Source organism: Lepidochelys kempii, chromosome 1 (genome assembly GCF_965140265.1).
Source record: "Lepidochelys kempii isolate rLepKem1 chromosome 1, rLepKem1.hap2, whole genome shotgun sequence".
In the NCBI taxonomy this organism is placed as follows: domain Eukaryota; kingdom Metazoa; phylum Chordata; order Testudines; family Cheloniidae; genus Lepidochelys; species Lepidochelys kempii.
The window spans coordinates 177510938-177538346 of NC_133256.1; the positions used below are offsets into that span (position 1 = coordinate 177510938).

The 27409-nt window shown below is 41.0% G+C and overlaps 1 protein-coding gene across 11 annotated transcripts in view; it reads left to right on the forward strand.

Annotated features, from left to right (window-relative positions):
• The window catches only part of ROBO2 (roundabout guidance receptor 2), a 639395-nt gene that overhangs the window by 559248 nt on the left and 52738 nt on the right, over positions 1-27409 (forward strand). For 7 of the 11 annotated variants that reach the window (XM_073303863.1, XM_073303872.1, XM_073303897.1 and 4 more), the window contains 5 exons: positions 3140-3322; positions 13079-13121; positions 14664-14791; positions 21575-21856; positions 22207-22332. In XM_073303863.1, the coding sequence (XP_073159964.1) occupies positions 3140-3322; positions 13079-13121; positions 14664-14791; positions 21575-21856; positions 22207-22332 (762 nt within the window). The remainder of the gene's footprint in view (positions 1-3139; positions 3323-13078; positions 13122-14663; positions 14792-21574; positions 21857-22206; positions 22333-27409) is intronic. The other 4 variants (XM_073303882.1, XM_073303928.1, XM_073303890.1 and 1 more) reach the window with 1 other exon arrangement.

Genomic DNA, 27409 nt, shown 5'->3' on the forward strand with positions numbered 1-27409 from the left:
GGAGAGAGGCTCCATGGAAGGGGAAAACACACTGATTCCATTCCTTTCTGGCCCTGGGAGTCTCCGCTTTATGGTGAGGGGTTACAAGGGCACCAAAGAAGAGGAAAACATCTGATGGAGCCACTGCTCCCTCTCATCTTTTCCTTACCCACTGGTTTCCACTGAGTGTTTGGCCTTCCTACCATATAATGGGTGGGAAACACTGGGGCTTTGATAATTGGCCGGATAAAATTTAAAATTTACAGTGGACGAGAAGCTGGATATCAGTCAACAGTGTGCCCTTGTTGCCAAGAAGGCCAATGGCATTTTGGGCTGTATAAGTAGGGGCATTGCCAGCAGATCGAGGGACGTGATCGTTCCCCTCTATTAGACATTGGTGAGGCCTCATCTGGAGTACTGTGTCCAGTTTTGGGCCCCACACTACAAGAAGGATGTGGAAAAATTGGAAAGCATCCAGCGGAGGGCAACAAAAATTATTAGGGGACTGGAACACATGACTTATGAGGAGAGGGTGAGGGAACTGGGATTGTTTAGTCTGCAGAAGAGAAGAATGAGGGGGGATTTGATAGCTGCTTTCAACTACCTGAAAGGGGGTTCCAAAGAGGATGGATATAGACTGTTCTCAGTGGTAGCAGATGACAGAACGAGGAGTAATGGTAGTGGGGGAGGTTTATGTTGGATATTAGGAAAAACTTTTTCACTAGGAGGGTGGTGAAACACTGGAATGCGTTACCTAGGGAGGTGGTGAAATCTCCTTCCTTAGATATTTTTAAGGTCAGGCTTGACAAAGCCCTGGCTGGGATGATTTAGTTGGGGATTGGTTCTGCTTTGAGCAGGGGGTTGGACTAGATGACCTACTGAGGTCCCTTCCAACCCTGATATTCTATGATTCTATGAAAAGTTTTGGAAAGCACTGTGGCAGGTTTTGTAGCCTGTGGTTTAATTTTCAGGCACGATGCAATGCAGTGCTTTGACATTTCCAAATGTATATAAGGGAGCCTGCATGCTGCCTTCTCCCAAACAAGCCGCCATAATCAGTCAAGGTCTTTTCTCCCTTGACTCTACTCTCCAGTGTTTCCTAGAATTCCGTTTTTTCTTTATAGTACAATTCTCAGTGATTTTTCAACAGAACTACTCAAACCAAGCCAACATCCAGCATAACATTTGAACTATTTGTTCACAAAGGCAGACAGTCAGAATTACAAAGGATTGATATGAATAATCAGATAGGGAAAAAGCATAATAAAATCACATGGATTATTAACAGCAGTTCCAGCAACATAATACACTACATCACATTTATTAATAAGTAACTTCAACCACCTCTGAATGCAGTATAAGGTCTAAACCGAGCTTGTCACTAAGGCAATGCTGCAATTGACATCAATGACTGAGTAAGGGGTGCAGGCTCTGACAGATAGGGTATGGTTAGACAAGTAGAGCATAATGAAGTAAAGTGAGCTCTCATGTTCTCTGGACTTGAGTCTCATTTATATTAAGGCCCCATTACACTGATTTGGTAATGAAAGGGAGCATTAAAAGGGATATTACATTTACATCCACTGCAAGGCTGCTGGAGTTGTGTAAAGGAGCATTAGTGGGAATAAGATTCAGGTCCTTAGTCTTTTCTTTCTTGCATCTACTTTAGCAAATGACCTTGTTTGTTTACTTTAGACTACAGCCAGTATGCTGACTCAGCAGCAGTTGTGTTCCAAGAAGTGAACAGTGAATTTAACCATTGCTGAATTATAGAAGAGGAATATATAAATGTTCACAGCAAGGCATAATGCTACAATATTTATAACAATTTGCTTGAAATAACCACTTTATTGCTACAGATACTCTACTTCCTACATTTGTGATAGGTCCTTATTTGCTAGCTCCCATAATTTGCTAGTTCCTGTAATTGAGAGTCCAAATATTTGCTTTTTATAATACGGCATATGCAGCACTGAATCTTCTCCTCTACATCTTAAAAACACTGTAAGTAGTTTCACAAATGAGGGCAAGATATGGCTATGCTCTGAACATTAAGGTTGTATAATTTTGGCATCATTTAAAAAAACCCACACTGAGTAAGATGTTTTATACCAAACATATACAAGGTTACTATTCATTTTTTTTGAGGAAAATGTTCTCTGATTTTCATATTTCTATAACTGCTGAATTTTTGAGATTGTGGCTCAGATTGGAGAGGTGCGATATTTCTGAAGCACGTTTCTAATAACTGAACAATCACAGTGTTTGTCAGTTCTGGAGCTCCACACTTTGGCATTTGTGTGACATCCATCCACAGATAACAGTTTAGATTAGGGCAGTGGTTCCCAAACTCGTTCTGCCACTTGTGCAGGGAAAGCCCCTGCCGGACCGGGCTGGGCCAGTTTTTTTACCTGCCACGACCACAGGTTTGGCCGATCGCGGCTCCCAGTGGCCGCGGTTCGCTGCTCCAGCCAATGGGGGCTGCGGGAAGCGGTGGCCAGTACGTCCCTCGGCCTGCGCCACTTCCAACAGCTCCAATTGACCTGGAGCAGCGAACCGCGGCCAATGGGAGCCGCGATAAGCTGAACCTGTGGACGCGGCGGGTAAACAAACTGGCCCGGCAGGGGCTTTCCCTGTACAAGTGGTGGAACAAGTTTGGAAACCACTGGATTAGGGGCTTGTTATCAAGCCAGCTACTGAGCTACCAGTTCAGTTTTAAAATCAGGAGAAAGAAAATGGCACATATGCAGGAAGTCAATAAATTCCAAATCATTAGATACAATCAAGAGAGCTTAAGGTCTGTGTTTCAGTCACTTTTTCTCTTTGTCTCTCTTTGTGGTGTTCTGCTTACACCCATATCAAGACTATTTCACAAAAATTGACTGTGAGCTGCCATCTGTTAGCTTACGGGGACAGTAGTATTTTTTTAACATATGTTTGAATAACTGAAATGGATTGTAGGTTTTCTTGCAGGAAACATTGCCTTCAAATCTATATTTGAACATCCTATAAATCCACACCTAATTACCTGTACCCCACCATGGAAAATTATTTTGAAGCACAGTACTGTTGTGGTTTTTTTTTCCATTTCAGGTCTCTGGTTCTTGGTTGAATTACAGAGTACATTATAAACATGTAATATTGACTTTCCTTTTTTCAGGGGGTCGTAATGAAGTTGTCATCACTGAAAATAACAACAGCATAACTGAGCAAATCACTGATGTTGTCAAGCAGCCTGCCTTTATAGCTGGCATTGGTGGGGCGTGCTGGGTAATTCTGATGGGTTTCAGCATCTGGCTGTATTGGCGAAGAAAGAAGAGGAAGGGGCTGAGCAATTATGCTGGTAAGAACAGTAACTATTTACTACAAACTTGTCAGGTTCTATCACAAACAGGACAGAACTAATTTTAAAGAACCCAACCCTAACAATGGTGGTATTACAAATAAAGGTGGAATGGATGAATGTTGTATGCCTGTTTAATGTGTTCTGTAAAAGTGCCAGTGTATGAGAAGCTTTAAATGCATTGCTCTGGACCACATTTCATCATTACTGTAAGACAGTCTTTTACATCTCCAGCACATCTAGCATAACAAAAGTACAGAAAGGGTTAACTGTACCTCTCACCCAACCCTTGTTGCAAAAGGCAGTCTTTCAGTGTTCCGAACTCTAATTATGAGCTAGATTGTGAATCAGACTACATAACCACATGACAGTAAGAGGGAGTATGAATCTCCCACCAACTTCACCACTTTACTCCTATGTTTGCCCCAGATTTTGGGTTTAGGCATTAGGGTGACCAGATGTCCTGATTTTATAGGGCCAGTCCCAATATTCAGGGCTTTTTCTTATATAGGTGCCTATTACCCCCCATCACCTGACCCATTTTTCACACTTGCTATCTGGTCACCCTATTAGGCACATACAAGTAAGCAGAGCTAATCATCCACTCACTCCTTATCTGGAGCTGGGGACTCAGGAAGGAAGGAGAGGGGAATGGGAGCATTGGCTCCGTCCACCCCAACTCACTGGCGAGAATAGCTGAGCCTGTACTGGGGAAGTAATAATTTAGTGCTAGTATAGGCAAGCAATAAATTACTAACTTGCAGTAGGTGAGAAGTAGTGTCTCAGACATGTCTATGAAGCGCAATGCCTCCTGGAGCTACCCCAGCACTGTGGAGCAGCTCTCACACACACATTTTGCTCAAGGCTCTGCCTTCAGTCACAATCTAGCCTAGGAGAATTACATTTGGAAGGGAAAAATAAAAATAAAAATTCTCTTATTCTCCCTGTCAGATCTCTTTATTCTGTTTTGTCAGGACTGGTAACACTCCTATAGCTGATATATCTCAAGTTTCCTGTGGGTTGTGGCGAAATCAGATAGTTATAATAAAATTGCATACAAATCTATTCAAAAAACCCCCAAGGAAAAAAAAACCTCCAACTTTTGGCCAATTTTACATGAAAAATAACTCTTAAAATATTGAGATATTTTTTCCAGTTAGTTTTTTTGCCCAATATACTAATTAATTTTAGCACATTATTGATTTCACGGAGGAAAACACCTTTCATGACTTGGCCCAGGTAAAGCATTGATGGCAATTCACGCATGTTTACTGCTGGCAGTATTAGCATGCCAAGCTAAACTCACTCCAAAATCTTGTTGATTTCTTATTAATTCTATAGAGTGAGCCTGAGTGACCACAGTGGTGAAGTTACATTATTAGTAGGCTGTGGTGTTTGCACATGGTGTTTTCTTTCTTCCCTTGTAATTAATAATGTGTATATACATGATGACAGTTTCTACTCTGAGAGGTTTTGTTAATTCATGCAGATAGATATATCTATATCTATCTATCTGTTTGTCTAATGAGGATAATTAACAGTAGGAGATAGTTACATTATTTCATTACTTTCTTACATTAAACTGATAACGCATCAGGATTTTAGCAGTCTCATTTCCTTATGGAGGTGTCATACCTTTTCATGTACTTCAAATGCACTAACTAAATACATACTAAGCCTAATTTTTCCAGAAGAGGAATTATTGGCTTATGTCTATGTGAGTTGGCATGGCACATTTTTGTGAGCAGTCTTCTATACTTTAAAAATGCAACTTAAATTGACTACCACAGGCTGTTGTCTAATGTAGCTCATTCTTTTTCATGACATTTGCAGCACCTAAACGTTATGTGAACATTGCATCATGACACAGGATGGCCATTATCAGAATTGTGAAATGCTGTATGCTCTTAACAATGAAAGCTCGTACGACATTATGTTTCAGAACTCATCCTAATATTTATGATAAGGAGGATAGCATGCCCACCTCAGAACTAACTACCATCAAATGTAATTGTCAAAATTCGCTATTTACCTTTCTTCAACCTTTATTTCTCACTGGCTGCTGGCTGACTAGTGCTTAAAGCTCAATTGTTATAACCTGCATATGATTTTAAACCATAGATGAGTGAATTCCAAAGGAACCTTGTGCCCTGCAATTAGTGCTTGTTATCAGAGTCTGTAACTCACGATGTGTTTGCTTTCTTGTTTTGCAGTTCAGTCCTTCACCTTCACCCCTGCAGGTACTGTCCATTAGTCTGTCTCTTACCTCACCAACATGTCATTGCAATCATTAGCATAAGTGTTTATAATCATAGCAGGTACACAGAATTAAAATCAAGTGCAAGGAGAAACACTGCAATTCCCCATCTGTTATAATAATGTGGTATTGACTCTGCTAGTGATTTCAGAAGAAGGCTACAATCTACCACAATTAACTTCTCTTTCATTATAATTCCGCATACTTCTTACTCATCCAACCCTTCTAAATTATGCAATTTTGAAAGGTAATTTTCAGGGCAATGCTTAAACTAACATAACTACGATAGTCAGGCCTTAGTCACAAAGGGCCAAATTTTGCTCTTGAGGATTCGTGTATTTAACTTGCAAATTTCTGAAGGCCTCTGCACCTGGTCAGAGAAGAAGAACTCATCTCAGATTCCACTCTTCACTTTACATGAATCTACCTCTGCATGGGGTTTTCAGATCTGCACTTACGTCAAACCAAGCCAGTGATTAACCCGTACACACACACTGATACACTAGGTAGGTCTTTAAGGCATTTTAAAGCTTTTTATTCATTGAAGCATTTGCCTTTGTTCTGCCTGTCCAATCCACAACCAGCTTCATGTTATCATTTTTTTACAAGGCATAACATACGGTAGGCCATTATCATGAGTGTGATTAAAGTTATGTGAAGAATAAACGAACTGTGGCTGAAACAGCAGGTTGCAAACAGCTTTGCCAACATATGTATGGACAAGACATACACTGTATCCAGTTAATTGTAATAATTAATACGAATAATTGACCTCAATTCTCATATCTAAGCATGAGTGTCACAATCTCAAAAATTCTTACGTTATCTCCATGCACTGCAGTGTACCTGGCCAATGTATTTCAGTATTTTCCAGTATACGTGTGCCACATTTTGTGGCATGTAGTACACCTCCCAGTCATACCTGCCACATGCCAAGAGTTTTGACAAGGGACATTTTTTCAAATAAGTTGGGGGCTTGTGGGCCACTGGACTCCCAGCTACTAGTAGGCTGTGCATGCCTCTTGGTGAATTTTAGGTTATTTTCTCCTCAGAAAGTTGCAATAAAAAGTAGAGGAGAGCAACCTAAAACTCACCAAAATGTACCCAGAATCCTCCAGCAGCCCCCAGACTCCTGGCTTACTTGAAAACAGACCCTTTAAAATGGTGCTTCTGCTTATCCTGCCGTAATTCCTCCTCCTTTTCCTCTGTGCTAATGGGTCCCCCTCTTTCTCCTTTCCTCACAGTATGCTCATTCTCTACACTCCCTGTACAGTTAGCTCCTCTCCCTGCTGCTCATTGGAACCTTCCACTGTTCCCTTCTTGCTGCTTCTCTCCAGTTTTGTCTACAGCCTGAAATGCTTTTCTCATTTCATTGGGAGGCACAATGTGAATGCTTTAAACCCTAATCACGTACTACTGTATATCAGTATCTTAACTCGTGTGTGTTCTGAACACATTGGGCTAGATGCTGATCTCCCTCATGATGAGTAAATCCAGAGTTACTGCAATGAAGTCCATTTACAGTGGAGGAACAAAGGAACAAAATCTGACCCATGGTCTTCAGAAACTGTCACAATTAGCACAAAAATGCATTTGGAGATTAACAAAATCTACTGATTTATGTCTAGGCTCAGAGTTCCCCAAGAAGAGTCTCAAATCCACATGAAATTCCTGACCGTATGAACTTGGAGTTGGTTACATGATCTACAGTCACAAAATGTTTAAATTTTCACTGAGCCAGACACCTCCCTGTTTGTACAGATCTGAGAAGACTCAAGGCTATAGGTTGTTCCATAGTCAGTTGTAACCCATGTATGCTAAAATAGATTTCAGGCCTACATTTTTAGACAGGCATAGGACCAAATTCACCTTATCAGAGGTGAATTTCAGTGAAGTTACATTGGAGGTGAATTAATCCGAATATATTTGTTTGTGAACGAAGCACATTTTGCCAAACATCTGCTTCCTTCATGAATACATAAACATGAATATCTGAATATGTAAAAGAACTGGTCAAACTGTTCATTATGTGTATTTGTGATAAATTTAGATTTTTGCTTTGCTTCATAAACAGAACTGGTTGGAAAGTTTTGAAAAAACAAACAAAAGAAGGAAGAACATTTTTTCAGTTTATTTTGTGTGAAGATCTTTTTTTGCTTTCCAAGTCTATTTGCAAATTATTCACAAACTGACCATGATTTTTTAAAATGGTATGTATTCATTATTTGAAAATATTTGCTAAATATTTGGACTGATAAATTTCGGACTATGGGTCGTTTGTGAATTGTTCACTTTGACTGTTTGCTATTTACGTTGTGTGATTGGCCACCATAAAGGTATTGTTTCTGCTGCATGACTGAATCACTGAAATATTTTAATCAGAAGAATAGTAAATGGCAAATGAAATGCTGCTGGTACATAGTTGGCCTGGGGAAGATTAATCTGTTGAGCTAAAACTTAGGTAACTTTCTGGATTGGTGAACATTTTCACATATTCACAAATAATGAATAATATGACCTCAGACATGGTTTTTGTTTACTTACAATGGAACAGCTGTAATACGTATGTAGCCTTCTGGTTCACAGGTCACAGCTTGTAACATCCCCGGCATGATTTGTCAGCGGGGATTGAACCTGAGACTTAAAGCGCTAAAGGCATGTGCGTCTACCGTGTGAATGAAATAAGTGACTCCACTAGCTGGGAAGCAGTAGTGACAAAACCGGAACCAGTGGGTTAAATATATATTCTTGGAAGATGGCAGTGTATTAGCAAAGCAAAAGCTGGACACTGAGGTCTGTCAGCACCACAAATGCATGATTTATTCCTTATTTAGCAACTGGTAGTGCAGATTGTAGAGGACAATTTGGCCTGACATTTCTGTGCACCTTTGACACCCTGTAGAAGAGCAAAATTGCTGCTATGCACATTGAAACTGAGTTATACACTAATTTCCTGTTTTTCATGTTCACCCTCTACTCACATTCCCCAGATACAAACATGCACCACAGGTTTGGACATGACACGAAGGGGAGCTGGCACAAAACAGATATCCCTTCTAGTACAATATGCAAGTTCTTTCACTCCCGTCCATTACAATTCTGGAACTGAATTCATTCATTTAGCAGGGAAAGTTACAAATGTGTCATCACATTTCTACACAGATTTCTGTACAGTAAATGCACATACTCCTGTGGAAACAAGAGAGACTCGCTTATGCTCAGATAAATTTGTTAGTCTCTAAGGTGCCACAAGTACTCCTTTTCTTTTTGTGGATACAGACTAACATGGCTGCTACTCTGGAACCTCTCAATATATCCGTGTATCTTTTTTGTGTTCTCCAACTCATTGGTGTGCCAAGAACCACTCACTTGAATATTCCAGGTGTTTTCAAGAATGCACAGGCCATCAGCCATGCAAGGAAAGTAAATGTGTATGTTCAGTTATAAGTAGGTAAGCTTATTTAGTGACTAGTGCCCTAAGGGATTAAAGATTTTGTGAAACTTAATAAATATAAACAAATTAAAACCAGGAAATTATGGCGTTCTAAATGTTTCTTGCATAATTCGTAAAATTGTTAGAGGAGTATAAATTATTTGACAGAATCATCCAAAGGCAGGCAGAAGAGTTGATGGAATTTTTATACACTGATTGTCTGCTCTGAGTTAATGCTTATTAAAAGAGGATTAATCTGCATTCATATTTGGGGAACAGCTTATCAGGAAAAGGAATGAGACTAGGCTGGCAACATGAAAGTTTTCATTTATGACAGGAAAATGTGGCCTATTCTAGATAGGCACATAGAAAGCTTTCTGAAGCTTCTTGCCTCAAAATGTCAACTTACCATATATTCATATTTTTCCAGTTCTAGCAGGCATGAAGATTAGGTTTAACCTTGTCAGATAATATTAATAAATAGCATCGGTACTTCTTTATATGTTTAAAAAACCACACAAAGGCTCTTTTAACATATACTCTTCTTCATACAAATATATACTGTATAATTTCTTTACATTGTATTCAGTTTAAATGCACTTCTGCATTTTTGCAGCTCTTGCAATATAGTCTGGCTAGAATCCCTTAGAAATCACTATTCTTTCCCCCTCCTCCCCCATCTTCTTTTGAAAGCCAATCTCCTCCCGGCACCTAATGCAGGACTAAGGACCATTCTAAGAACATATATCAGATATAGATAATGCTGAAAGACCTTTCATGCTTTCTCAGTGATAAAAGACAAGAGAAGATGGGTTGGGTTAGTGATAGAGAGACCCTCCTCTTCCTCCTCCTCCATTGCCCCTCGAGACTGTTCAGCATCGATTTGAAATGGAAACAGCCTGAATAAAGCCAGCTTGTCTGGGCATTTTATTTTACATTGACATCTACAAGACTGCATTGCATTAAATATGCTCCTTTTCAGCATTTAGACCTGTTTTGTAATTTCAGAAATCAAACTGCAGGCAAAATTGCTGACAAAACATATGACAGGAGTGATAAACAAAGTGCTTATTTTGGCAGCTTGACCATATCTTTTGTGCCTTTAGCTGCCTTTTTCTTCTTCTTATTGACTCTAAGAGAAATGGATGTGCTCCTGCAAATCTGAGGTAGCCCTTTTTCCGAGGGGATCAGAAATACAAAATGATTTTGTGATCTGCCAGTAACGTCCTCTGCTTTCAAAAAAAGATCTACAGCCTTGGATTGGAGAGTTTATTTGATCGGAAGGAGCCTGTTGAACAAGAACAGTGACTGGGTATTTTCTTGTTCCACATTATGGGAAGGTTGTAGCCATTCCTGCATCAGTGTGCAAGGTGAAAGCAAGCATAAGGAGCCTCCTCTTTCCAAGCCACATGCACCTACACACGCCCAGCCACTACCTGACCCATAAAAAACCAATAACACTGCCATAGTTGTTTCTCTCTGATGGGTCTCTCTCTTTCAGCCAATACCTAGCTGTATCTCTCCCCTAAAGCACAAGGCTTTTATTGGATGGTTAGAAAGTGACGTTTTGCACAAGGACAAGGTAGGGTTACCACTAGATGCTAGTGAACCCAAAGGTGGGGCAGAGTGGTGGCATCCACCCATCTTCTGTGCCAGCAGACTACTGCAGGCCTGCGGAGATCAACTACAGCTTAATACAAAGAGTGTAGGAGGCATGTCTTCTCATGATGCGCTCCCCAGCATGCTCAGAAGTATCTTGCATACTCCACGGCTCTGCAAGTAGAACGCCTCTGGGGACAGTTGTTGATATGTTCTCCCTCTGTATTCCCCCCTCTAGCTGTGCTAGAGAGTCCTACAGATATAAATATGTAGGTGACCAACAATATTATTTTTCCCCATTTGTCATATTTCTCTCTCTCACACACAGAGAGTGACAATATTTCTTTTAAAATTAAAATGTTAATATCAGTCTGTAGCCTAAACAAACATATTAATCTCAGGTGTGAAATTAGTTTCATTGTACACTATGTTATCCTGGAAGCCCCCTATGAAATAGTAAACCAAATTCATAAAGTTCATTATTGAATATATTAGTGGTCTGTTTCTGGGTTTATATCTTTGTTGCTTTGACAGAGATAGAACGTCTGGATGAAATGGAAGATGGGGAAGAAAAAGAACATTAAATTAGTTTCTACTAATACATTTCTTAACAACATGTTTTGAGACATAGCCAGACAGCACCCATTTATTTGCATATTTGCAAATGATATCCACAGCTCTTTAGCATTAGCTTATTCACTTTTAGCAAAGAGTGATACAATCACTTGATAGTCCATTAAAAAGCAACATAACTGGAAAGTAGTGTCAGATCGAGCGCTAATTAGCTGCAATGTTTTTAGGATGTGGTGTTTTCGTAAGCAGGTTTTTATTTAATACTTCCCATGCTTTCGATTTTTTTTTCACTAATTGTTTCAGATTAACTCTTTCAAAATACAGCTATTAAATAGTCTGATGTGAAATAGAACTATAGTGGCTTTCCAGTAGAAACGGTAGTCCATTCTGTGGTAATGGATAATTAATCATCAACCCCAAAAGCCCTTCCATATGAGATTCCAAAGGGGTTAGTTTTATCACCATAACATTTTGTTAAATGTGTATTGTGAAGCCCCTTGGAGAACTGATAAACTGGCAAAATATGAGGTATCACCAGTATGCTGCTGATATTCAGATTTACATCAACTTCTTTGCTAATCATGGCATTTCCATCTTGGTGCTGTATTGTTATCTGGCTCAGAGTGCAGTATCTGACAGAGTTGGTTAAAGTAAGCCTAGATACAACAAAGGTATTTCTATGTTGGTGGGGGTAACAGCTGGAGAACCTTGCAAAACCTTTGGTTACTGTATATTTATTGATGAAGATGGCTACCCCAGGAAGGTGGTCAGAATTCCCTATTTGGGGGTTATTTTTAACTGAGCTGACCATGGAGCTTCTTTCAATCTGAAATTGCAATCTTCATTTGTAGATGTAGATTTTGTCCAAGATCTTCCGGATCCAGGCTGGACCACTAAAATAGTCTGCTGTAGGACACTTTAATTGGAATTATCTCTGAAAATTATTAATAGATTATTGCCACTGAAGGACCAGGTCTGCTCATTGGCCTTGTTTCACAATACCTAGTGATTTCTGCAGTCCGTTAATTGCACTTGCTATTCAGCAAGTGTGCATCGAAGATTGGTTTAAAATTAGTATATAAAGGAATTAATAACATAGGACCACAATATAGGACTGCCTATATTGCCCTACGTTCGAAAGCAGCACCTTAGAAATGGGGTTTACAACTGTGGGGCCATCCTGAAATATGCCCTGTGAATATATGTTGGGGGCAGGGACATTTCTGTCAAGGGTCCATTTATGGATTTCTAATATGATTCATATACTTCAAAGTGTATCCTTGGCATCCTTCAGGGCAAGACTGAAGGGATTTCCCCCCATGTAATGTTGATGTATTTGCGTTTGTGTGTTTGATGTTTTTATCTTGTATGTGTGAGGGAAGTGAGGTAGGATTTATACTTGTTTTTCCTCCACTAGAATTCTAGCAGGGCTGCCACCTCTTTGCATTTATCCTATGGAACTAAATATTTGTGTGGTGGCATTATGCTGCTGCATCACGACTCTGATGTCATTAACATACCAGTGTAATGTCATTGTACACTGAAGCAGAAGCATGCCAGGAAAATACAATTTCACCACCTGACATAGTCTCTCACAACAGAGTCATGTCAGAGGACCCATAGTAAATTCAGGGTTCTTTAGCCATCCTGCAATTTTGGCTTACAGGCTACAGGGCAGATTGATTTAGATCTGTCTAGTGGAAGCTCTCAATGTGGCATGTTCTTCTTTCTTGTAACTGCTGTGTTATATTGTGTTATGATGCCCAGAGGTTTTAGTCTTGAGTGATAAAAACTCTAATTTTTTATTACTAATTATTACTAACTGATTTTATTTCCCTCTCTTGTGTTTTTAATTTTTTTTGTTTTTGTTTTGTTTTTTAAAAATCCCAAACAGTCACTTTTCAAAGAGGAGATGGAGGACTAATGAGCAATGGAAGGTAGGTTTGTTGTTAAAAAAGATCTATTTCCATCCTATTTTCTTTTTGATGAGGAACTTGAACTTTTCTATAGATAAAGGATTATTATAATAAAAGATCATTTATAAGACTGACAAGTCTGGGAGGAATTAAATGGCTTACCACAAGGTTTAATGATCTATCTGTTGGGCACTTTAGAGGAATCAAGTCCAGATGTTTCATATCTCCCAGATGCCCAAGAAGAAATTAGTAGTAAATATCACAAGGAATGTGTTCATTTGTTACCAGGATGTTTATTGCATTAATTAGACATTAGCAAATGAAGTTGCTGTTGTTTAAGACTCCTTATTGGCTCCCTCTAAATTGCTGTGAGTGAACAATTACACATAATCGATCACAAAATAAATGATTCATGGATGATAAATAGGTTGTAGATTGATGGGACTGGATTCCACAACTTTGGCTACTCAATTGAAATTGATAAAAGCTGATAACAAACCCATATATCCTCATCTATTTTCTCTTTGCCAATATGGAGATTGTAATTAGGCCCTGGTAATAACTTCCAATCTCCCATTTAATCAATATTTTAGCAAAAAGAGATTAGGCCTAATGAGAGCTAGTGGATGTGGCAAGAAAACTGCTGGATCTTCTTATTGCTGTTTCCATAGAAACCCATGTTTCTCTTAGGGATTGTACCAGAAGGGGTCTATCAGAAAAAACTACAATGATTACAAATGTTGCTTCTTCCTCATAAGTGTGCTAATAATCCGGAAAACCTTCAGAACTGTGCTTTTCATGTTAAGAGACTGATTTTCCTTGCTAAACACAAAGCACTGGCCACATTTGCCAGGCTGAATTTCAGGATAGGGTTACATTTTTTATCCTGTGCTTAGTGAGTGCAGAGTGTCTTATGGCCAAAGTTCCCTTCCCTTTTTGAGATATCCAAGTCTGACTACAGCTTTCAAAGTTTAATATTACAAGAATATGAAAGCATGCTGTAGTCACAGATAAAAATACTCTTGTGAACTTTCCATTAATCCCACTCAAACTTATTTGCCTCTAAACTATACAAGAGTACGCAAAGAAAGAGCTACCAGCCTATAGATGACAGGCGTACATTTGGGATTCAAGGAGTGAAGAAATAGTAACCCAAAGTCCTGGAAATGGCTGATACAGACCAGTTATTTTGAGTGATTGTTCCCTTGAAGTGGCAATTTATCATTCAACCCTTGTTTAGAATCCTTCAGTGGGCCAGCCTACTCCCTGTTTCAGACAGACAACAGAGTTCATTTGGATTCTGGCAGAATCACGACTGATGCCTAGTTCCATTTCAACTGCCAACGTTATTTTCTATATAGCCTTAATTAACTGCTGAAGGTCTTTAAAGCATGAAAGCCTACACAATTTTAATTTGAAATATATTGAAGTCTCCTAAACTGTTTATTACATCCTGTGGCAGGAGGAAAATGATGCAGCCTCTTCAATCACAATCTTGTCCAGAGTTGTCTGACAGACATATTTTCATGTTCATTTCCTTTTTTTTTTTTCATCCCGCTTCAGTCGACCAGGTCTGTTGAATGCAAGTGACCCCAGTTATCCTTGGCTTGCAGACTCTTGGCCTGCCACCAGTCTGCCAGTAAACAACAGCACTAGCGGACCCAACGATCTTGGGAATTTTGGTCGTGGAGGTGGGTTTTACTGAATCATGTCATCATACAGTGAATAATGCATTTTATTTTCACTTTAGTTTGTTTTTCATATTGGGTTCTGTTTTGTGCACATGTATATATATTGTGGGGGTGGGGGGGTTATTCATCAAAGAGCCTTAGCAATGCTGTAAAATTGCTGCCTGGTTCAATACAGTAAAGCACAACAACACTGCTAATTAGTAATGTTTAGGTTTTATCAGCATTTTAGCTCACTATCTCCAGTCCGTATACGTCCTACTCATATCGTTAAATCTATCATCGAAACAGCAATAGTAGAGAAGGGGAGAGAGGTGTGGTCTGGTCTGTCAGTCTGGACAAAGCCTTGGAAACAAGCAGGGAGAACTGGAGGTCCTGGTGACGTCAAGGAACTATGACGTGATCGGAATAATAGAGACTTGGTGGGATAACTCACATGACTGGAGTACTGTCATGGATGGTTATAAACTGTTCAGGAAGGACAGGCAGGGCAGAAAAGGTGGAGGAGTACCACTGTATGTAAGGGAGCAGTATGATTACTCAGAGCTCCGGTACGAAACTGCAGAAAAACCTGAGTGTCTCTGGATTAAGTTTAGAAGTGTGTGCAACAAGAGTGATGTAGTGGTGGGAGTCTGCTATAGACCACCGGACCAGGGGGATGAGGTAGATGAGGCTTTCTTCTGGCAGCTCACGGAAGCTACTAGATCGCATGCCCTGATTCTCATGGGTGACTTTAATTTTCCTGATATCTGCTGGGAGAGCAATACAGCGGTGCATAGACAATCCAGGAAGTTTTTGGAAAGCGTAGGGGACAATTTCCTGGCGCAAGTGCTAGAGGAGCCAACTAGGGGGGGCGCTTTTCTTGACCTGCTGCTCACAAACCAGGTAGAATTAGTGGGGGAAGCAAAAGTGGATGGGAATCTGGGAGGCAGTGACCATGAGTTGGTTGAGTTCAGGATCCTGACGCAGGGAAGAAAGGTAAGCAGCAGGATACGGACCCTGGACTTCAGAAAAGCAGACTTCGACTCCCTCAGGGAACGGATGGCCAGGATCCCCTGGGGGACTAACTTGAAGGGGAAAGGAGTCCAGGAGAGCTGGCTGTATTTCAAGGAATCCCTGTTGAGGTTACAGGGACAAACCATCCCGATGAGTCGAAAGAATAGTAAATATGGCAGGCGACCAGCTTGGCTTAATGGTGAAATCCTAGCGGATCTTAAACATAAAAAAGAAGCTTACAAGAAGTGTAAGGTTGGACATATGACCAGGGAAGAGTATAAAAATACTGCTCGGGCATGTAGGAATGATATCAGAAGGACCAAATCACACCTGGAGCTGCAGCTAGCCAGAGATGTTAAGAGTAACAAGAAGGGTTTCTTCAGGTATGTTGGCAACAAGAAGAAAGCCAAGGAAAGTGTGGGCCCCTTACTGAATGAGGGAGGCAACCTAGTGACAGAGGATGTGGAAAAAGCTAATGTACTCAATGCTTTTTTTGCCTCTGTTTTCACTAACAAGGTCAGCTCCCAGACTGCTGCGCTGGGCATCACAAAATGCGGAAGAGATGGCCAGCCCTCTGTGGAGATAGAGGTGGTTAGGGACTATTTAGAAAAGCTGGACGTGCACAAGTCCATGGGGCCGGACGAGTTGCATCCGAGAGTGCTGAAGGAATTGGCGGCTGTGATTGCAGAGCCATTGGCCATTATCTTTGAAAACTCGTGGCGAACCAGGGAAGTCCCAGATGACTGGAAAAAGGCTATTGTAGTGCCAATCTTTAAAAAAGGGAAGGAGGATCCTGGGAACTACAGGCCAGTCAGCCTCACCTCAGTCCCTGGAAAAATCATGGAGCAGGTCCTCAAAGAATCAATCCTGAAGCACTTGCATGAGAGGAAAGTGATCAGGAACAGCCAGCATGGATTCACCAAGGGAAGGTCATGCCTGACTAATCTAATCGCCTTTTATGATGAGATTACTGGTTCTGTGGATGAAGGGAAAGGAGTGGATGTATTGTTTCTTGACTTTAGCAAAGCTTTTGACACGGTCTCCCACAGTATTCTTGTCAGCAAGTTAAGGAAGTATGGGCTGGATGAATGCACTATAAGGTGGGTAGAAAGCTGGCTAGATTGTTGGGCTCAACGGGTAGTGATCAATGGCTCCATGTCTAGTTGGCAGCCGGTATCAAGTGGAGTGCCCCAAGGGTCGGTCCTGGGGCCGGTTTTGTTCAATATCTTCATAAATGATCTGGAGGATGGTGTGGATTGCACTCTCAGCAAATTTGCGGATGATACTAAACTGGGAGGAGTGGTAGATACACTGGAGGGGAGGGATAGGATACAGAAGGACCTAGACAAATTGGAGGATTGGGCCAAAAGAAATCTGATGAGGTTCAATAAGGATAAGTTCAGGGTTCTGCACTTAGGACGGAAGAACCCAATGCACAGCTACAGACTAGGGACTGAATGGCTAGGCAGCAGTTCTGCGGAAAAGGACCTAGGGGTGACAGTGGACGAGAAGCTGGATATGAGTCAGCAGTGTGCCCTTGTTGCCAAGAAGGCCAATGGCATTTTGGGATGTATAAGTAGGGGCATAGCGAGCAGATCGAGGGACGTGATTGTTCCCCTCTATTCGACATTGGTGAGGCCTCATCTGGAGTACTGTGTCCAGTTTTGGGCCCCACACTACAAGAAGGATGTGGATAAATTGGAGAGAGTCCAACGAAGGGCAACAAAAATGATTAGGGGTCTGGAACACATGACTTATGAGGAGAGGCTGAGGGAACTGGGATTGTTTAACCTGCAGAAGAGAAGAATGAGGAGGGATTTAATAGCTGCTTTCAACTACCTGAAAGGGGGTTCCAAAGAGGATGGCTCTAGACTGTTCTCAATGGTAGCAGATGACAGAACGAGGAGTAATGGTCTCAAGTTGCAGTGGGGGAGGTTTAGATTGGATTTTAGGAAAAACTTTTTCACTAAGAGGGTGGTGAAACACTGGAATGCGTTACCTAGGGAGGTGGTAGAATCTCCTTCCTTAGAGGTTTTTAAGGTCAGGCTTGACAAAGCCCTGGCTGGGATGATTTAACTGGGAATTGGTCCTGCTTCGAGCAGGGGGTTGGACTAGATGACCTTCTGGGGTCCCTTCCAACCCTGATATTCTATGATTCTATGATTCTGAGTGTAGCACTTGGAGTCGGGAGCTCCTGACTCCCACCCCAGATCTGCAACTGACTGTGTTGCCAGAAGCAAGTCATTTACTGCCAAAACTTTCAGAACTAGTCTCTTATTTTGGCTACCTCAATATTTGGGTGCTCAACATGCACTTGATTTTTAGAAGTGCTCAGCTGCCTCAGGTTCCGTTGGCTTCATCTGAAGTTGTGGGTACTCTGCAGTTCTAAAACTCAGGCCCAAGGTGCCAATTTAGCATCCAGAATCAGAGACTACTCTTGAAAATATTGACTTTCACCTCTTTCACTTCCCCAGTCTGTAAAATCTTTGTTGTTATTACTTAACTTTCAGTATTACTTCTTACTGTCGCAAATTAGGCACTTCAGTCATAGAGATTAAAACGCTAAGTGGGAATAGAACAATTCCTATCGCACCAGAGTGTTGAGGATTAATTAGTTATTTCATGTTTGTTAAGCTCTATGATAAGCAGTATATACAAATTATTTTTATTTCAGGGTGGTAAAAAGCACAGTTCTTCCTGTGTACTATGGCTGACTCAAAATGAAATGTTCATCTGCTTTAAAGGTGACTTGTAAAGAAAATAGAATTATGTTTGTGCCCCTTTCTGCTTCTTTAAATATAGGGCTAGATAGTGACTTAAGCTATAGCCCAGAAGGCAGCATCACCTCAGAGGAAGCACACACGGTACTCTCCAGGTGCTGCTACTTTCATATGAGGGTAGGACTTAAATTCAATTTGAGCTGTCCAGAGCAGAGCTCTGGTAAATATTTTAGTCCCACAGGGCTAAAGCCCCAAGGCCCCTTGCTCCACAAACCCCAGTGCCTCCCACAGGACTGAAGTCCTGAGCCCCCGGGCCCACCATGGGGGCTGAAGCCCCAAGCCCTGACACCTCCCACGGAGAATGGGGGGGATGTGGTGGGCTCTTGGAAATACTCTTATTTAAGCCTTGTAGGAGGATGAACAATCAGCCCTATAGGATGGTATAGAGGGGACAAGGAAATTTCCTCACCTCTTTCTCTACTCCTTTTGGAGGAATGGGTCATGTGGGAGGCAGGAGTGAGCAAGGAATGGCTGTTGTGAGCAGCTTTTGAGCATTTCTACAGAGGAGGAATCTTGTTGCTCACCTCTCTACCCCTGCAGAGCTTCATTGGAGGGCTGGTCTCACTCAGGGCCATAATATATAAAGAAGGCCTCAAAGATTTTTTGAGAGACGGGGTTGTTGAGGAAAGGAATAGAGAGGGGGAGCTGTTTGAATTTGTTAGGGTCTTTTTTCCTCTGTGCTTTCATTGGAAGCCCTTTTGGAAGGTCTCGGGCATCATTACTTTGAGTGTTGACTCGTAAACCAAGAGAGCTTAGTGTTTTAGTCAAAAAGGTGTTAAAAAAAGAAAAGACTGAGTTTTAAACATGCCAAATAATAATCACATGATTTTTTACTATATAATTACTTTGTGAGTTGACAATTTAATAGTTCATGTGCTCAGCATGTGCATTTTATTGAACTAAAACAATCAATTTATAATACATAGTTCTATTGAAAATTCCTAATATTTATGGGAAACTTATGCTTCGCTGGTAATAAGACAAAGTGAAAATCTCCAAGTACCAGGGAGGTGTTATATTATAAAATTTGCAGTGAAGTGCAATTCTACTTTGAAAAGTGACTATATAGAAATGACACTGCCTTATTCACCAGTGATCTGCTCTGTGCATATATTTAGAGTCATGTCTGATTACGTCAGAGACAAGTATATTTTGCTGTTTTTTATTCCTAACATCCCTGCAGCAGAGCCAACACAGGCTGATTATACTGGATTCTATTATTGTTGTACATCATTAACAAAATTGTTTACTCCATTGCACCGTCATGGAACCATTTGAGGCAAGGTAGACTCTTTATTATTGGTGATGGTACACAAGCCAGATAGGACCCAGCTTGACTCTCAGATCTCAGGCTGAGTTTGTAGGGCTGGTAGTTGGGAAAAAAAAAATCTGTATAGCTGTAAATTGAACACTGAAAGTACATTAGACCCATGTAAGTAGATGTTAACTGCCTGACTTTTGAAAAAATTAACTCTCGTTTTGCAAGCTGTGCTCTTCATTGATTATATCTCACTTCTGTGCCTGTAATTAATCTGTAGTCATGGTAGAATTTAACCATTTTATATACCTGATTGTGCCTCACCAAATAGATCATTGGATATCTAAATCCTTTCACTGGTGCCTGCAAAAGTTAAAAATACAGATGAGCCCAAACCAAATCCTCATTTCCAAAATCTTCTGAATTTGTCCATATTTGACATTTGAACCCAGAATAGTAGTTGTTCTTAGTTATGTTATATTAGTGTCTAGAGGCTGTAACCAAAGACAGGGTCCCATTGTGCTAGTTGCTGTACAGACATACACATAGTAGGAAATAGTCCCAAAAAGCCAACAAATGACCCTGATTTTTACAATGGGTTGAACCCCAGATCTGAGCATTCTGAATTTAGGAGTATTCATAATTATTATGATTCAAATTTTACAGTCAGAGTCCATGTCCAGCAGCTGGCAATCATGTTAAAAAGCAGAAGGGTGCTTGCATGTTTTCCAACAGTTGGATTCTACACTGACGACTACTTTTTTGATCTTAAACAAATTAGAAAAAGAGCCACGTTTGAAATACTTGGCTCTGGGAGCGTATAATAAACTGAGCAGTGTTCCTGCCTATGCCATTGTACCAGTCACCTTCCCGGCACTTTTTCATACTTCAGAGGTGTTCACTTTTAAATCTAATATTCTGCCAGTAAATGTCACTGTGAAATTTCGAAAGGAGAGAGAATTTAGATCTAAAGGATTAAAATTATAATTCTGCAATATGTAAAATGATTCAGCCTGTGGAAAAGTGAGCAGATATGTTGTTTCTAAGGTTTAATTTCAATCTATACATAGTACAGTTTTTGAACTGAGTTGTTCTCTGTTTCCAGCAGTGTACTGTATCATTATAATTGATTGATCACCTTAATCTCTTGAGTGTAGCTGAAATCTTGTCACATTCTGAAATGACTTATTCATGTCAGTTTTCCTGTATTGTTGAGATGAAACGTCTTGTTTAGGTTCTAAAATCAAACCAGATAAACTGATGGAAAAAAACTTTCGAAAACTTTAGACAAATGCACTTTGTGCCCTGAAAAGAATTACTTAGAGAAGCCTTGGCATTCATTCAGTAGTTTTGCTAGATATTTCAGGGAGGTGGTTTCCTCTGTGATTTGTAGATTAACTTCTTTCATCATTTCCCTAAAGCCCAGATAGTTTAATTGGTTCTGACATGAAATGAACAATCGAAAATATTCTTCAGTAGTGAAATATTCCAAACTTCACTTTCACAGTTGAAGGTATGGAAGAAAAAAGATGATTTTAGGCAGTGAAATGTGAAGGACAAGTGGTAGGCCTGTCACAGATGCTGATAGCTTGGCAATGGTTGTACATCATCTTCCCTTCGTTGGCTCATGGACCCTGTCTCAGCTGAAATGCAAACGTGCAGAATGACACATTTATTTTTCATCTTAAACCTTGATAGTTTCAGGCTTCCTGTGCATCACTGATTTGTTCCATTTCCCTATGCTCACCACAGATGTGCTGCCACCGGTGCCAGGCCAAGGGGATAAAACTGCCACTATGCTTTCTGATGGAGCCATTTACAGCAGCATTGACTTCACCACCAAAACTAGTTACAACAGTTCCAGCCAAATCACACAAGCTACACCATATGCCACCACGCAGATTCTGCATTCCAACAGCATCCATGAGTTGGCAGTCGACTTACCTGACCCGCAGTGGAAAAGCTCAATTCAGCAAAAAACTGACCTCATGGGATTCGGTTACTCTCTGCCAGACCAAAGCAAAGGCAACAATGGTGATTCCTGCTCTTATTTTCCTGAGTCTGTTTATTTTCCTGGATCTTCTGTGCATGAATTAGAAAATTGTAGTTTATGATTTATTATTCATATTTACCTTAACTAATAACACGCACCTTGCACGCATACTGTTCTTTACACCATCTCAAAATAAATTGTTCTGTGCTTTAGTCCTCTTTGTCTCACCGTAATCTGCAGCCGTCTGTATTTCCATTAGGACAGGCTAGGTAAAACATTTCCCACAGTCCCATCACATCTGCTTCTGACTTGCTAACTGCATGTTCTGCATGTGCTTGTGCTGTAAACTAATCACATGATGTCACTATGACCTTTGCCCTTTAACCCTTAGCCTTACTTTACATCCCTGACTACCGATTGGCTGAGGGATTGTCTAATAGAATGCCACACAACCAGTCACAGGATTTCAGCACCACCAGCTCTCACAACAGCTCAGAAAGAAGTGGCAGCCTCTCAGGTTGGTTTCATTACAATGTGTGTAAAGAGAAGTATTTGTGTTTGTAAGCAGCTTGCTCTGTGGTCCTGATTATAACCATGAAAAAGAGATTACTTCAGTCACAATTTACAGTCAAATATTGTGTCTGTCCATGTTCACTGAACATGTCATTGTAGTCTATAAAAACATGCTTTTACAAAAAACAACATCTTATTTGTCCAGGCTACACAAGAAACCTATTAAGATGTAATAGGAATATCTTTCTAGACTTTGTATCTTTTACTTTTCAGTGTAATTGGAAATCTTACTTTGTAACATTCTCACCCTTCTAGTACAATGTTGAATTTATTCCCAAATCAGTCTTCACTTTACAGTACAGATTATCTCTTTTGAGCCTCATGAACTGGTTAATATTTTTGTTGAATCATTATTGGATCCCAGCTCCTGTGAGCCAGGTTATAAACTTTATATAAACAAAACCACCAGAAACAGCAAAATTCTCAGGTCCAAAGAAATCCTCAAGATGGTTAGTATTTCACAAATTGTTTCAAGTCTGCATACAAACATAATGTAAATAGAATGTGGGTGCTGCATGCTATATTGGAAACATAACACATTTTCACTGAACAACAATGAATGCTGTTTCTTTATAAATACTCTTTAATTTTGACCTTGTTGAAATAATATTATTGTAAAATTATGCCATTTTTAAAGTAAAACCAAAACCAAAAAAATTGCGTTTAAAGTGAAAGTATGTCATTTCATTTAAGCACACTAGGAAAGAGTTCTAGGGATTTTAACTAACGGTACATATTTTTTCTGCAACCTTTGAAATTCTGTTATAAACTGAAGCAACCAGAACAATAGAAATGGTTTCTGTAGGTCAGTTTTAATGATGATTCAAAATAAATGTTGAGATCATACAGCTATAAATGTTGGCCTGTAACTTAAGTAGCCAAAAGTATTCTCACATTTTACAGGAAACAATAACTTGATTCTAGTTAGATGAGAAAATAGGCTTATTGTGTTGGCAAAAAGAGACTGTAAGTTAATGTACTGTGGTACTTTACATGTTTGTACTTGCTCTCTAATCTGAGGTGCATTGACACGTATCTTAGAAAATTAGCTCCTCCTTTCAAGTGCTAACATTTCTATTCCGAGATTTTGAGTCTGATACCTAGTATGTGCTAGGTATCAGAGGACAGTATCAAGCTTTTAAATGTGTTGTTTGTACTGCAATCAGTCCAACTGGCAGATTCTGTTCAAGGGCTGGATTCATTCAAATATTTGATTGTAGAATCACTGAAATTCAAGGTGAAAACACTTTTGAATTTCTGGCCTAACTGGCATGGAAAAATAAGACTTGTAAGGAACAATATTCAAACATAAACTAGACATTGCATTCTAGCTCTCTGTTCCTCTGATCAAGCACTGGAGTTCTTTTACCTATAGAGAGTGAGGAGAGGACAAATCCCTTTCCACAAAGCACCACGTGGCCCATATCCACAAGGATCACAGTAATACAAGTTCCCACCCCACATTCTCCCTCCCTTTCCCCAAATATCCCCCCTTTTTCCATAGAAGTCATATTCTCCTCAAGCCTCATACTATTTCTCTCCCTCCCCCGCTTTTTTCCACCAACCTTGTATTTCTCTCCTTATTTCCCATTCTGTCCTCCATTCATTCCTTGAAGTTCCCTGTCCCTTCTCAAAATCATTCAAGTCTTCCGTCTCTGCACATATGCCCCTTTAGTTTGCTATCCAGTCCCTGGCTTTTATCTCACAAATCTCTTTTCTTCTCCCAGATCCTTCTCCCCCAAAGTGTTGTCCTAGACTTTTGTCCTCGTCTTCCCAAATTTCTCCTCTCAAACAGTCCCTCAAGTTTCTGCTTCCCCTTCCCAGTATCCTCAAGGTCTCCCAGTACTTGTCATTTCTCCCCAAGGTCCAGCTGTCGCAGCATCCCACACTCCCCAGCTCTCCTTGCCTAAGGTCCTCTTCTTGTACTTGTGTCCAAGGTCCCCACTTTCCCAGAATCCCCGTCACATTCTGGGGTGCAATCCAGACAGATGAGGGGTTGTGTCATTACCTGCCCTGTAACCCTGAGTGCCTCAAAATGCTCTGCTTCATCTTTGGTTGGAGGCTGCCAGCAGGCATACAAGCCTGCACTGGGAGTGTCTGTGTATTAAGCAGCTCTGAGTCAGCAAATCTGATTCCAGGAGCCTGCTTGTTACACCACTGCCCCACTCTGTCCTCCACCAGCCTTGATTACATCAGGCAAGATGACCCCAACCCCTGCCCCCAGTCCCAATTTTTCTCAAAACTCTGTGCTCTGCAATGTCCTGCCCTTTCCTGCTCCACTCAGAGAGCGATTAAGATTTGTTTGTTCTTTCAATAAAATAAAAAAATAAATTTAAAAAAATGTTCAAGGTAGTTTCCTTACAAATCTACCTTCCAGCAAGGTGGCTAAGCACCGTCTTGGTCAGGATCTCCCACAAAGTCCAAAGTGCTCAGTTCCTTTGTCCTCTTTGGTGAAAGATCCCTTGTTGTTCTTTGCCCCTCTCTTTTATAGTCCAGTGCACCTTTGAAATGGAGTCTTCTGAAGATTACCCCCCAGGGTAAAGTTCATTTAAGGCAACATGGAGTCTGGTGGTGAAGGAAGTTTCATGCTGGTTTCTTGCCCTGCTAGTGTGTGCTAAAATGTAAATTGATCTGTGTACTACAATCTTCTCCCCCTGCTGTGATGCTCAGTAGTGCTACCCTTGTTGGCTTGATGGTCCTGAGCTCCTTCTCTGTAAATTACTTTCATATTGTCTCTTATTGTATCTTGAAAGCACCTTCAAAGTGGCAGAACCTATTCCTTTGTCTAGGGTAGGGTAATGTTAGCCCTGCCTGGCAGACACACTTTGATAACACAATATCCAATATGTTTGTAATTTTGAATTTGTCCTCCATATATACACCATGAAACAATATTAATGAACAGTATGCTACTAGTGTTTTATTGATATCTTACATGATACCTTTTAGATACAGGTTCTGACATTATCAGATAACAGTGAACCCCTTGCCCTCTTGCATTGGTATGGTATTAGGGTCTCACACACCGAATACCTATCCTCAATGTTCAAGGTCTCCCCTGCCTTTCCTTGCCCCAACTTCCTTCCCTGTTCTTGTCTCCCACAGGTTCCTTCCTCCCTATTGTTCCCCTTATATCTGCCTCCCCCAAGCTCTTCCTTTTACCTGTCCCCAAAGTTTCCCCTTTTACTAGTTCCCCTTTTCTCTAAGTTCCCTCAGGTGCCCCAGTTTATGTCCATCTTCTGCCCTTGCAATGTTCCATGTCCCTCCAGCCTCATTTCTATCCTCCCCTTCCCAAGGATGCATTTAATCTATTCCTGGGAGGTTCCTTTTTCCTTAAGCTGCTACCCCATTTTCCTTCCTGCCCTACGGTTCTCCTTTTGCCATCCAAAGTCTTCCTTTTCTACACTTTCCCTTTCCTTTGAAAGTTCCTCCTATATCTATCTCCAAAGAGGGGAAGAAGAAAAGAGACTGCTGTGCCAGTCTCATAGCTAGAACACCTTCTAACCAGCTCAGCTCCCTCCCAGCTCCACCTCCCAGCTCCTGCCTCTCACCAGCTCTCAGACCATCCCAGACAAAAGAGGAGGAACCCTGGCAGAGAAGGCACAGAGCTGAGCTAGCTAAAATGGGGAGTCTCAGCTGCAGCGTCCCTCCAGCTGGGCCGAACTGAACCCCAGCGTGGCAGCCTGCAAGAGGGTGAATGAGGTGACTGAGCACTTCACTATAAAGCAACAGCCTGATTGCGGTGGCAGTCTCTACTGCCTCTCCGCTCCTTAGCTAGCCAAAAGGGGCTGTTGTCCCTCACAAGTGAAAAGTTCTGGTGTACCTGAGCTGCACTCACCCCGCCTCCATCATTATGCCCCTTGCTGGGTCTCTGCTCATATTGCTGGGATGAGACAAGCAGGGCTTGATGCATGGTTGGCACCACCACCTACAGTTCAGCTATGGCTTAGAAATCCTGTCTTGCTTGTGGTGTTGTGACCTTTGACCCTATTTTGGCTGGTATTTGCCTAGCTGCATACTCAGATCAGCATAACATGAGAGCAGGATGGGCAGGCTGGTTTAGGCTGTGCTTTCTGAAGCTAGTCTTTGCTGTAGAAGATGCTTCATCCCAGATATGAGCTTGTGTGGGTTGGTCCACTTAACTTTTTCCTGTAGGATTAAGAAACTAACATGGGAATTATTACTCCTCTGGATTCCTCCACAAGATGACTGACTACTTGAAGAATCCAGTACTGGAATCATATAGACTTACTGTTCTGGTTGATGCTTCTGGGTTTTGCTCAGGATCTCATGGGTTCCATGATAGCCACAGGTTTTTCCAAGTGGTTGAAGATTTGCTTGCATCTTCTCTTTGAGCTGTAATAGCAAAATATATCTTGAAAATATTTGTCTTAGTCATGGTCAGTGCCACCCCTCCTCTTGGCTGGGATTCAGAGGCGCTATCCTAAATTATGTTGATTTGGATGGGGGCAGATATGTGTGGGAAATATTTTAATGATTGGCCTAGAAACACGGATGGCTTCAGCTGTGTTGCAGGCTTCTCGGCTGGACGCTGCTGACTATGCATTGATAAACTTCCATTTGGGTTGTTTGGTAGACTATTATGACAATCTTTTATTCACCTCTACTGATAGACTGACACCCCCACATTATATAGCCCCTGAATTGCCCCCCAAAACACCACAGTTTAGGGCTGACAAGTAAGAGTTGATGTTTCAAGAGAGGATGCTGGCACACCAATCCTAGAAAATTCACTCTGAATAGGAATGATCAAAACATAGAGGGTTTTTTGTTTTTGTTTTTTTTTTGGCTGTGCCAGGTACATGGAAATCTTGCCATGCTGTTGGTTGCGTCTCACCCAGTGCAGGTACAGGAGACAAAAGGAGTGGGTGATGGCTGATTTACCTCTTGTAATCTCATAGGAAAGGGAATATCAGACAACAGAGTGGCATGGGGCAGGCGGGGTGGGGGGGAGGGGAGAGAATGACAGGGGGATTGGAACAACCATCTCTTTTGTATAT